Source organism: Etheostoma spectabile, chromosome 4 (assembly GCF_008692095.1).
Source record: "Etheostoma spectabile isolate EspeVRDwgs_2016 chromosome 4, UIUC_Espe_1.0, whole genome shotgun sequence".
NCBI classification, from domain to species: domain Eukaryota; kingdom Metazoa; phylum Chordata; class Actinopteri; order Perciformes; family Percidae; genus Etheostoma; species Etheostoma spectabile.
In genome coordinates, this window is record NC_045736.1 from 27705605 (window position 1) to 27717966 (window position 12362).

The 12362-nt window shown below is 39.6% G+C and overlaps 1 protein-coding gene across 23 annotated transcripts in view; it reads right to left on the bottom strand.

Annotated features, from left to right (window-relative positions):
• The window catches only part of itpr1b (inositol 1,4,5-trisphosphate receptor, type 1b), an 88221-nt gene that overhangs the window by 62708 nt on the left and 13151 nt on the right, over positions 1-12362 (bottom strand). For 15 of the 23 annotated variants that reach the window (XM_032512604.1, XM_032512602.1, XM_032512596.1 and 12 more), the window contains exons 4-20: positions 11723-11838; positions 11465-11551; positions 10771-10929; positions 8790-8888; positions 8538-8621; positions 7794-7940; positions 7430-7534; positions 6501-6545; positions 6360-6389; positions 5644-5798; positions 2107-2206; positions 1851-2011; positions 1501-1642; positions 1269-1427; positions 1010-1182; positions 455-574; positions 179-370 (exon numbers count right to left, since the gene is read on the bottom strand). In XM_032512604.1, the coding sequence (XP_032368495.1) occupies positions 179-370; positions 455-574; positions 1010-1182; positions 1269-1427; positions 1501-1642; positions 1851-2011; positions 2107-2206; positions 5644-5798; positions 6360-6389; positions 6501-6545; positions 7430-7534; positions 7794-7940; positions 8538-8621; positions 8790-8888; positions 10771-10929; positions 11465-11551; positions 11723-11838 (2074 nt within the window). The remainder of the gene's footprint in view (positions 1-178; positions 371-454; positions 575-1009; positions 1183-1268; positions 1428-1500; positions 1643-1850; positions 2012-2106; positions 2207-5643; positions 5799-6359; positions 6390-6500; positions 6546-7429; positions 7535-7793; positions 7941-8537; positions 8622-8789; positions 8889-10770; positions 10930-11464; positions 11552-11722; positions 11839-12362) is intronic. The other 8 variants (XM_032512606.1, XM_032512603.1, XM_032512608.1 and 5 more) reach the window with 1 other exon arrangement.

A 12362-nucleotide genomic window follows, 5' to 3' on the forward strand; every position in this document is an offset into this window, starting at 1 on the left:
AATTGCACTTCAAACTTTAAATTCCAAGTTTATTTGAACCAGACATGTGGTTGTTTTGGATTCTACTGCACTACATCACCTTACTTTAACAAACACTTCCTTCAGATTCATGTTTGAATAAGTCTAACAGGATTTTACAACAGTGTATATGTTTTGTGTATAATCAAAGATATCTCACCTGTAGTAGCTGACCACCTCCAGGTCATCTTTCTGACCCTCCTTTGCATCCTGAGCCAACTCCCGGACACTCTTACTCCGGATCTCCTTACAATTGTCTTTCCAGAACAGCCAGACCTCCTCTTCATCCTCTGCCTCCACTGGAGTATCTTCAATCGTTGTTGTCTCAATCTCAAACCTCGACAGGACCAATCTGGTGAACAGCAGAAATGTTATTTCTAAAAGCTCATTTCAGTTTAGCAAAAATTCTAATAATGAAGAAAAATGAGAAGCTTACTTGGTTTCGATGAGAATGTCAGCATTGGTAGGGTCCAGTACTGCATTGCAGATGAGCTCCTGTGTCACAGGGATGGACTTGTGCATCGACACGCAGAGATCTGAGAGGTAGTCCAGAAACCTGGGAACATATTACAATAAATTACATTTTTCACTTATTCTTCATAGCTATTAGTGGGGTTAAGAGATATGCATGGTCAATTCAGATTATATTACAACCTATGTCAGAACCTAGGGTAAATACTAATGCTTTTTTTTGTTCTCAGGACAATAACAGTTCAAACTGTGAGGCCGTCCTTTGTCCCAGCTTCTGGACCAGCCTGATTCACATATCAGTACATGATAGGACACAACCCAAGCACACACGGTCAGCAAATGATTTGCGGTGCCAAGGTCATGCACAAGCAGTTCCACTCATACTCCTCTGCACACATTTACATAGATTTACATTCCTCAGGAACTGTTATACAAACAAATCTGACCCAAACTGGCCACAGCCACTTTCTATGCCAGTTTAAGAGACCAGCCAGGGCCTGCCCCTTCCTGTGAGCCTCACCTCGGCTCCCGGTTCTTCCTCACTAGAGTCACAAATGTGTCTATCTCAGCAGCAGTGATATGTTTCTCCAGCAGCTTCCGGTTGTTATGGAGCAGAGCTGTTATTGTGTCTTCTGCCAACACATCATATCCTATCTGCTTCTGCATGAAGCGGAATTGTTTGGCTATGTATTCCTGTAAAGACGAGGACACGGGATGATTTACTGCAAAGAGAAGGCCAAAGTATTAGGGGTCAGAGGGATGTTGTTGGGTCCACCTACCTGGTTCTTCCTGTAATCCTGCTGAGAATGTCGTAACACTCTGTAGCAAAGCCTGCAAATATGTCTAAACGGAGCGTGGCGCTGGTCTCCAAGCTCCTCCAGTCGCAGCATGGGACCATCGCCACTGTCTGTGAAAGGGGCTTGGAGGAGTTTGAAAATCTGAAATGGAGAATTGTAACACCTGAAAATGTAGTTAATCATAAACTTTAAATCAGTACAGTAAAAGACAAACCTGCTTCAGGATATTTTGCTCTCTCATGAGTTTCTGTCTTTCTCTGTTGGGTTTGTTAACCATGATCTCCAAAACATCCTGCCCACTGTTGGGGATGTCCACCACAAAGAAAACTAGATCCTCCAGCAGCTTGGTGACAAACCTGAAGCGTGTACACATGAAAGTATACAAGTGAAACACAAAACACTAAAACATTACAGACCTCTTTATAAAAACTGAATTTCTTTTAGAAATGTAGTAGCTACTTGTAGCTAGCGATTTCTGGGAGTTCTTTTATTCGATATTTCCAAATGTATAGAATGTGTATGTATAGAAACACTATATCCCCCCCCCCCCCCCCCCCCACTTACCTTCTTTCATTTTGAGTAATAGTGCCCTTTTCAAGCTTGCCAGCGATTGACGCCAGCACTTTACTCGCGTCATTGGCAAAGTCCAAATCACGCACTTCTGCTGGTGGCACTGGGACAATGGCAAAAGCTTCCTTGTCCTCTTTTACTGCTGATGTTCCAATCTGAAAAAAAAAAATATATATATATATTTTTTAGTGTATCTGTTTAGAAAACCTCAGTCGTGCAGTACATCTTGATCTAGGCGTCAGCTACTCACCCTCAACATAACAGGTTTCTCCTCCTCTTTGTCAATGGGGTTGTTGGTGCTGTGAACCCATGTGTTGGTGCACAAGTGTCTTAGCCTCACATAGGAGCTCCTAAGAGGAAAGAAAAAAATTAATAAATAAATAATTTAAAAAAAGAGTATAAAAAGAGGCAATTTTTTGAGATGATAAAATAATGAATTAAGCTGCAGGGCAAAAGAACTGCTTCATACTGCTTGAAAAATCTGACTGAGAAGTTACATGTTTGATTCCTGTAAGAACCGGATTGGCCATTGGTCCTATCAAAGTGTCCTTTTGACTTGTTTAACTTTTGACCAGTGGATATGCCTTGACTAGCATGGCTACCCATCTATGTTTTCCTTTCGTGAGTCACTGTTTTCTTAGATGTTCTTATCGGAGCTGTGTTTGTGCGGGACTAATCAGAAGACAAATGTTAGGAGGTTTGACAGGCTCATTAAGCAGTGTTGCTCCAATGATTTTTCATTTTAGACAGACCATGAGCTTTCCGCTAGAGCCACTCTAATATAATATAAAAAATAAAATATAATTTAATAAATATAAACTGAGCACACAAGACATCTTATAATCTAACAGACAATTAAACACTTTAATTGTTTTGATCCAAAGGGCTTTTCTCCAGCACCATACCAGGAACAAATGAATATGTATAGACGTAGTATAAACGTAGAGAGGAACATCGGAACGGTCAATTCTAACATGCCGTAAGCCCCACCACCCTTCCTTTCTTTCTTTTCCTCACCATCTTGTGTCTGTGTGTCTACTGGGACCTATTTGCAGTTTTATTTGATTGCTAGATGACAGTGGGCACAACTGGAGTAGCATGTGCTAAACTCTTACTACAGTCTGTACAGCAACAGTTCATGTGGACCAGACTCTAGTTCCTTTTTCATTGCTTGAACGCAATTTTCAAAACTCTACACACTTATGCCATGGCTTAACCACAACCTGCACAACACTGTGGATGTACAGCATGTTGTTCAAATGCTAACACACTGCTCACCAAACTGTTAACCACACATTCAAAACAGAATAGATTTCAGTCTGGCGCCTATTAAACACTGCTGATTACAACATTTAGCTGAAAGCCTAAGCAGGCGTCTTGTTCCAGACTAGTTAGTGAACATACACAGTATTTATACAGAGAAAGCTCAGAAAGTGTTTTTTTAATACAAACACCAAAAAAGAATGAAACAATTATCCGTTTGAAAGAAACAAATAAAAGACCAAAAATACCAACATGTCCAGGTCAGATGTCTGAGATTATATACACACACAGCTATAAAAAAAGTGAAAAAACTATATCAATACAATAGTAAAACTACGTTCTTACTGTTTTTCAGAAAGTAATGGACATGAAAGCAATGTAAATACCACATTCACGAGCCTGTTGTCAGACGTGTGTTAAGAGTTGTGTTGCTTGGGATGAGTCTTGCAGGAGGTGTGAACTGTTTAGCTCAGGTGACTGTTGGTAGTGCCGACTGTAGTTTGAGTAGCTTCAGTTGTGCCCACTGTTGTTTAGCAATTGAAAAAAAATGTAATAAAGCCAAAATGCCCTCAAAACCCACTGTTGTAGAACATCAAATCACTACCTGTCAACTATGCTGCTTTCTTAAACTCTCCAGTGAGAAAATATTAGTTTGTTTAGAGTTCAGGTCCATTAAATCAGCTGCTGGTTTTCAAACATTAATGTAACGGTCTGTGTATCGGAACTGTGTGTGTGAGTGTGTGTGTTTGTGTGATTTACTGTATTTTCAACACCAATACAGTAACCAGAACATGATGTATCCAATTTACATTCATTAAGTAGACACAATATTTTAACACAGTCCAAAACCCCACCACCTTTTTCTAGGGTCTCATAAACGATAATAGTATGATCATAAATCAACACCTCTCTGAAACATTACCAATAAAAACGGAAGATTATGATCAAAGGTAGGATTTATTGCATTAGATTTGTGCACCTAATAATGTGGCAAGGTGGGACAGTGTATATTGGTAGATTAGTTTCAATCCTTGCTATTCAGAACCAAGAAGCATTGTATATAAACAAAACTCCAAAGTAAGCAAGAGACTGCTTACGATGGCTTCCTCAGCACAGTGTGTAGCATTACGGATTAGCCAGCAGTGACATTTAAAGTATCATCTCAACTCCATTAAGCACTTAACCTTCACACATAGTAAAGTCTGAGCCAACTACGTCTTTCATACCAGCTGCACATGTGTAAGAGTAGGTAGGTGTGTGTGTGTGTGTGTGTGTGTGTGTTGTTAGGCATTCAGGAAATACAGCAGCCATAGCCATATTCTTGGCAGGCATTACGTAAACGCCTACTGAAGCTAACAGGCTTACCTTTGTGTACTGGTTCTGCAAGAGATTAATTTGTCCCCTGGCTAAAGTTTGAGGGACAGGGTTATTTCAGGTAGGAGAGGGAGGAGCTAAAAGTAGTAGGGTGCAGCAGGCAGGCACGCATGTGCCTACGGGACACAATGAAGGCTTTGACACAAGGTGTAGAGCCTCTGTTTTTATCTGATGTGTGGTGACACAGACAAGTGTACCATTGAAATTTTAGAACTACACATTCCCTCAAACACAATACTTTCAACTAGAATAGAGGAACAAATAAAGAGTCACATTACAACTTTACAGTCAGTCACCCTATAAATAGAGGTACACAGGTCAACCGACACATGACAAAAAGTGCTTTTATTCACAAGTCCCCACATCATTTTCTTACTAAGTACAACTGTGAGTTTTACCATTGTCAAATCAAATATATAATTTAGTATGACACTATTTTGAACTAACCTGAGTAATTAGCAGATTTCTGCCAGAAACATTTTGCCAGATGTTGTGTTTGTGGTTTTAGCTCAGAAATGAGCTAAAGGGTCTTACATGAAATTTTGAAATGTAGTTTCTCAACCCTACTTTCAGTGATTGCAATGGTTTTCTGTAAATTGACATTCACGCACACCAAGACACACAAAAATAATTTGCTCACTTAAACCCCACGGAAGAATCTCTTATTTGAATGTCAAATCAATAATTGACCAGAACAAGCAGCTGGTAACCAAGGCATTGCAGACCATACATAACAAAGAGTACTTGTCTGTAATTGCAAAACCAAACTAACTCATCACCTCAGAAACTGCCTTCCTAATAGTGCCAGAAATTCCCCTTCAACTCTACACATGAGTCAAATCTTTACTGATGCAATTTTGCTGTAGTCTTGAAGTTCTCTGACATTGTCTCTGATATTAAGCATCACTTCTTAGAAGTCTCTGGCATGTTTGTACACTGGTGCACGTATTTAACAGCAATTTTACATAAACTAACCAACATGTTTTGCCCTCTGTAGTTAGAAGTAGAGGAAAGAAGATCATCATGTTTGAATCCTTAGAGGTCATGCTCTACCTCTGAAATATTTGAATGTTATGCTAATTTTAAATTAATCTATGCCTTCCAGAAGAAATACTGTATGTTTGCTGTGTGGGTTTACTATACATTGTACCTGGGCACCATGGAGTCCCCGCCTCTTAGAGTGGTAGGGTCCAGCTCAAAGATGGAGGAGATGTCCATGCCGTCCGGAACTGGCACCAACGTATACATTATCTTCTCCTGCGGAGCTCGCAGACGACCTCGTAAAGCTTCATTATCTGCATCCAGCTAGAGAAAGAAAACATTCAGTGAGAGAGAGCAAAGCTTTTGTGAAGTTCACAAAATATATAAGGCCACGCTCTCAATACTCAACCATGATGAGGCCAAGGTGTATGTATTTTTTTCACTTAACCTATTTGTCACCTCTGAAGCTGGATTCAAACATTAGCTCTCACTCTGAAGTAGTGCAAACCAGTGAAAATATACTTCAGCCATCACTACAGACTGTTGGGCCCCTGTTGGCACGTAGTTGAGAACTACAGATACACACACAACATCTCTGTTAGTGTCAGAATGGTTTGTACAACTTTGCCACCTAGTTGTGGTTTTCATTGAGACATATCAGCTGAGATGATGCCATGGTGACACCATGTGGTGATCTACTGGTACTAAAATGAAGGCACACACAACCTAGATGCAAGTTGACAAATTTGATTAGAGGAAAAGAGTTGATAATTAAGGGTGCCGAGAGATAAATTGGACAACAAAGCAGCAAAGACGGTATGCGCAGACATGAAAATGATTTTTCTGCTAGGTTGCTGCAGCCAAATAAAGATTTTATGACAGTACCTGGAAATTAAAGGGTGTAAAGTCCACCACCTAGAGTAGAGAGCAAAGATCCAGCACATAATTGAGCAGATTAGATCAATAGAAGTAGAGCAACCAGCATGACGTTGCTAAGCACTCAGAGGAGAAGAGATTATGTCTTACCGAGGACCGTTGCTCAGCACTCTCCTCCTCAAAGTCTGGATTCACCTGGGAAACACACTTGCATGTTAAATATCTACTTTAAATTGTGGTCACCGCACCAGGGCATCCAATTAACCAGTATGTCTACACAGTCGCCACACGGCTCTAGACCAACCATGTCAGATTACTCATAGTACAACTGACTAAAGGTCTGTCCACACCAAGAACAATAACTATAACTATAACTATAACGATGTGAGCATCCACACAGCTGAGTGATAATATTTTGCAAAACAGCGACGTTAAGCATGCACTGCACACTGCAGCTGATAATAATTCATCATACACTGACACAGCAGACGTTGCAATGTAAGATTACAGGAATGTCTGTAGTTTTGTCGTACATATTTATGAATTTGGATGCATTTTATGAACCGAAAAAAGTCTGACGGTGGTCCCTGGGACACCGCCACCACTGCCTTCTCCGAGAAGTTATGATAATGCTGAGAATGCTGAGAATTATTATTCTCAGATAATAATAACATCTTAAACACAAGATTCATCGTAGCCCTGCCAAGGGTAAAAGTCACGTCACGCCACTGAACACCTGTGTGAAACAAATCTCTGCACTTTGTCTCTCTCCACCATGTCATGTTGTAAACTCAGATAGATTCTGATTGTCTGTCAGTGTTTCTATCCATCAAATTGCTTTGAAAGGGATCCCAACGATACTGTTCTCCACTGTCGTCGTTATAGTTGTGGTGTGGATTCTGCCACCCACTGACGTTAGAACGATATTTAAAACTATAGATTTATAGTTATCGTTACAGTTAATGTTCTTTGTCTTTAAACTATTATGTCAGGTACAAACTCTATGAAATGCAATTAACAGTACTCAGGTACAGCATTTTAACAGTGTGAGATTAAACGGTAAAGAAGTTGACACACACCTCACCCACCTCAGCAGCCAAATACCACCCTGTGGCCAAGTGTTTAAACCTGAACAAGCTGTTCCAGTAGCCTGCACCTCCCCTACATGGGTCATGGTGGACCACCTGGCAATAGCAAATGATATGGTAAGGAAGGCATGAATTAGTCTAATGTCAGACTGATACAAGGCTGCACAATCTGGGTTATCTCAGCATTGATTATTACTATTGCACTAAAGCAACATAGAGAACTGTGTGCTATATCTCTACTATGGTTAACAGTGTTGTTGTTGTTTTTTAAAACAAGACATCAGTCATCTAGTTGGTAAAAAGACAATAACAGGAATACACCAAAGCTTTTATCTGGAGAATGTGTTACACTAACCTCTACTTCCCACAGCGCTTTGCTGCTGGTGGCAGAAGTGGCAGACTGCCGGCCGGTTGTTCTAAGAAAAACATACTGCTTCTTTCTGTGGTCGTCACAAGTGAGGAACTTCTCCTGCTCTGCATGGAACAACCGGACTACATCACCCTGCCATTACACACACACACACACACACACACACACACACACACACACACACAACACACACACACACACACACACACACACACACACACACACACACACACACACACACACACACACACACACACACACACACACACACACACACACACACACACACACACACACCGATTTACAGATTAAAAAAAAACATTATTTAAAAACAAATTTCATGATGTTTCTATTATCTTGCAGATTTTGATTCAATGTATCTTAACCACTTTGTTTTAAATGTTAAAACCTGTTCTAAGGGCACCCAGATAGCTCAGTTGGTAGAGCGGGTGCCCATGTTTAGAGGTTTACTCCTCGACGCAGCCGGCCCGGGTTCTAATCCGGCCTGCGGCCCTTTGCTGCATGTCACTCCCCCTCTCTCTCCCCTTTCACAAACTTCACCTGTCCTGTTCATTAAAGGCCTAAAAATGCCCAAAAAATAATCTTTAAAAAAAAAAAAAAACCTGTTCTAATGTCTGCTTTGTAGCCAGTTAATCAAGGTGTGTTTCACAAAGCTATTTTTTTGAAAATACTGTAAGTTGATGTCATAAAAAACATGAGGGTACCTACCCCTTTGAGTATTGTTTCTTTGTTGTCACTCCATTTCATGAACAGAACAACTTTCCAACTCGTGTTGCAATTTACAGAATTGACCTGTCAGGAAGAGGGGAGAAGTGAGTGAACAAACCAGAGAAATGTAAAAGATTTTATACAGTATAATGCAGGCTTTTCATATTCCACTATAATGGATAACAAATGTGCAATCCATCTTTTTTCTTATTTACAGTGCACCCCTGTATGGCAAGCATTTATGTACAGTACCTCATTGCATCCTGGGTTGTCAACTAACTGGTGGCTGCTAGCATGTAGAGGCTGACCCGCATTTACAGGGTTAAGGACCACTTTGTCTCCAATCACCACCTACAGAAGCAATATAAATACACAGAACATACTGTATTCAAATAAGTTTTTAGTTTAGCTACATTCAATAAAATCAAAAGGAAACTGTGTCCTTTTCAATCAACATGTTTAATTACAGATTTCAGTGAAGGGCAGTAGAAATTCTTGAAACAAGGTGAAAACACTGCTGCTCTGAGGGCCACTGTGTGGGAATGAGCACTCCATTTAAATGCAAATCAAAAGTATATCAGTAGACAAATCACAATCGTCATGGGCGGCGCTAAGCACTGGGAAAAGCCGCTGCAAAATAGCCTCGGAAGGAACTTGTTTTGGTGGAACATGTGTAAATTCAAAAGTTGTTTTAGTTTTAATTTAGTAGCAACAAAAACTCAGATTGGACAGATAGTCTAGCTAGCTGTCTGGATTTACCCTACAGAGATCTGAGGAGCAGTTAACCGTAGTCCTCATAAATCCAAAAGGTAACGGATATCCGGCGGAAAAATGTAAAATCTGGAGGAATTTTCAACAACCAACCAACCAATCTTGGAATAGCACACATTCATGCTGTAGCAACTATTTAAAACTCTTCTCTTCTGATTAAAACAAAAATATAGTCAATATTATCAAGCACATTGTGTTGTATAATAAGCTAAATGTTGCTGAAGATAAGTTAACCAAAAACACCTTATTTGATAGGTTCCTGAACACACCTAACCCTGTCTGTCAGTGTTTATATCCATTAAATTGCTTTGAAAGGGATCCCAACGATATTACGAAAATCTGGAGGAATTTTCAACAACAACCAACCAATCTTGGAAGTGGATTGTCATGGAAATAGACTAATTCATACTAGCCTCCAGATAACCACTAGGGGGAGTTGTAGACCATCTTGTTTGTGAAAGGACAGGCTCAGACTAGCTCTGTTGTATCCCTGACCCTATGCATCACTCACTAACTACAAACGAATATGTCAGCAGCAAGCATCAATAAAAAAAAATGTTGGTCCAATAATAACAGTAACTTACAGCATTTGTGCTTGCTCACACCAGAGTGCACACACTTTAAGATCAACTCTTTGAAGTGATTCATTGTGAGCTGGAACCAACTGAAAATATATACTTTACTACTTTCTATTAATGTGAGAAAAGTTTTTAAACTAAACACTTATTTTAGTCCTTATTTTAGCATGTGAGGTTAAAAATAACCAGTAGATATTCTGTGAAATTATTCCATCTAAGAAGTGCACATTTGGACCTCTAAAGGAAACTTGTATGTATTTACAAAATTAATACATAGCATGTAGACTCTCTTTCCGCTGTGCCTTAACCAAGACAAGTCTCAAAACTGGAGTTGGTCCCCGGCTCTTGTACATTGAATGCCTCAATTACAGGCAACACATTTCCCCAAAGACCTTAATAAAGTGTAACCAATTACACTTTAATAACTTGACAAAAATTCCATCAGACACTAGCAGGAATTGCAGCATAATCAGCAAAGGTTTAGTCCATGTGGTGTATGCTATATCTATAGTACCAGATCTCTCATCCTTAAAAGACTATCCCACCAATTCAACATTGCACACCTATAGCATTGTCAGATTCACAATCAATATTTTATTTTTTTCAAGGGTTCAAATCAATGCAGCAGAACCACAGATATATATAAACATATATTTTTTTCCATGTAAACAAAGGGAAGAGCACATTGCAGCCAGACCTGGTACTCAGATTGGGCTAATTGTCTTCTAATCTTTAATTCATTGTTTTATAAAAAAAGTTTTTTTAAAAAGCCACATGGAAGTTCATGTGACTTGTTTTCAAACCCTATGAAAAGTCTAAAAATACATCCTTACCGTCTCCAACTAATCAGAATTAACTTAAATCCCACACCCCGCTCTACCCACACTGTCTCCCAGGGATCGCAGCTTGTAGAACGGCTGGATGTAGAACCAGGAACCCTCATTTCCCGCTGAGTCCAGAGTCACTCGCATGGCATTCTTTTCCAACAATGCAGGTAGACGCTTGTTTACTGTCAGGTATTTATTGCTTTTCAAGTGCAGCAACTGTAGGCAAAACAGAAACACCATTGCATAGATAAAAGGTCAGTAAGTAAGAATCATTTAAACTCTGCATATATTTTGGGCCAACAAACAACTTAACTCGATCAAACAACACAACATATGATGTTAGAACCAGTAAGTTTGCACTGCAGATTAGACTCAAAGCATGCAAAACGCAAAAGTGCACCTCTCTGTATTAGTTAGTATTGTTAAAAATACTAAGGACATTCTGCTCTAGAACATCCTGTACTTTCTCACACGTGTACATCATAGGGCAGGAATGCATGTTCATTCATAGTTTCAGATGATCTCATACCTGTGTCCAAACTATTCCTGGGCAATGAGCAAAGCAAGATATGGCATTACAACCGACGTTATAGCACACCTTTGTGCTGTAGCAACTATTTAAAACTCTTCTCTTCTGATTAAAACAGAATTATAGTCAATATTATCAAGCACATAGTGTCGTATAATAAGCTAAATGTTGCTGCAGATAAGTTAACCAAAAACATCTTATCTGATAGGTTCCTGAACACACCTGAATGACATTTCCATACTGGATAACTGATCCCAGGAGCTTGCGGTTTTCAGACTCATTCTGCTTCTTCTCCAGGTCAGCAGCATGCTATAACACAGAGAATAGAGGGCATTCAATACTATTTCTGGAAAGAATCATCCAACATACACATGTCACATAAATACAAGGGTGTATTTTTTGTCACTAATACACTAATCTATTATTTTTACCATGACTAAAATCAAAGAGCAGATAAGTTAAGGTGAAAAGGACACTTGCATGGAGTTTGGTGAGGAGGACTGTGTCAGTGGTGCTGTTGCCTCCAGGTTTTGCTGCCTTCCAGAACTGTTTCTGTGCTGAGTATCTGTTCATTGGACATAGTTTGAAAAGGCAGTCTGGGGAAAGAAGACAAGAAGAGTAAGGTAAAGAGCCAAACTGTATCATTTAGTATACGTTTTTCTCAACAAATACTAGACTGCCTGACTACATCTTAACGAGACGCAACTCAAAAGACAACAGCAACATTTTGGTAATTTAAGTAACAGCAAAAAAAAAGACATCAAAATCATCAGCCAGTTTTGACAACTACTACAACTATGTTGTGTCAAGCCACGTTGCTACGAATTTTGTTGTGGATGGATATGTGGAGTAAACCCATGTTTCCATGTCTCCTCTAGTTAGGCAAACATGTCCACTTGTACACACGAAATGTAAAAATATAATAATGCATTGAAACTTGCCGAGTATGGTCATGCTCTCCACAGCATAAACCTTTGTAATTTTGAATCCTCTGTGAACCCTCTCCTCTTGTGCATTCTTATGGCTAAAATATTCTACTCATCCCTTTGATGGGAAAATAGGGCATGAAATGGTGCAGATCTGGTGGGCCAAGTAGGGCTGCCCGATTATGGCCAAAATG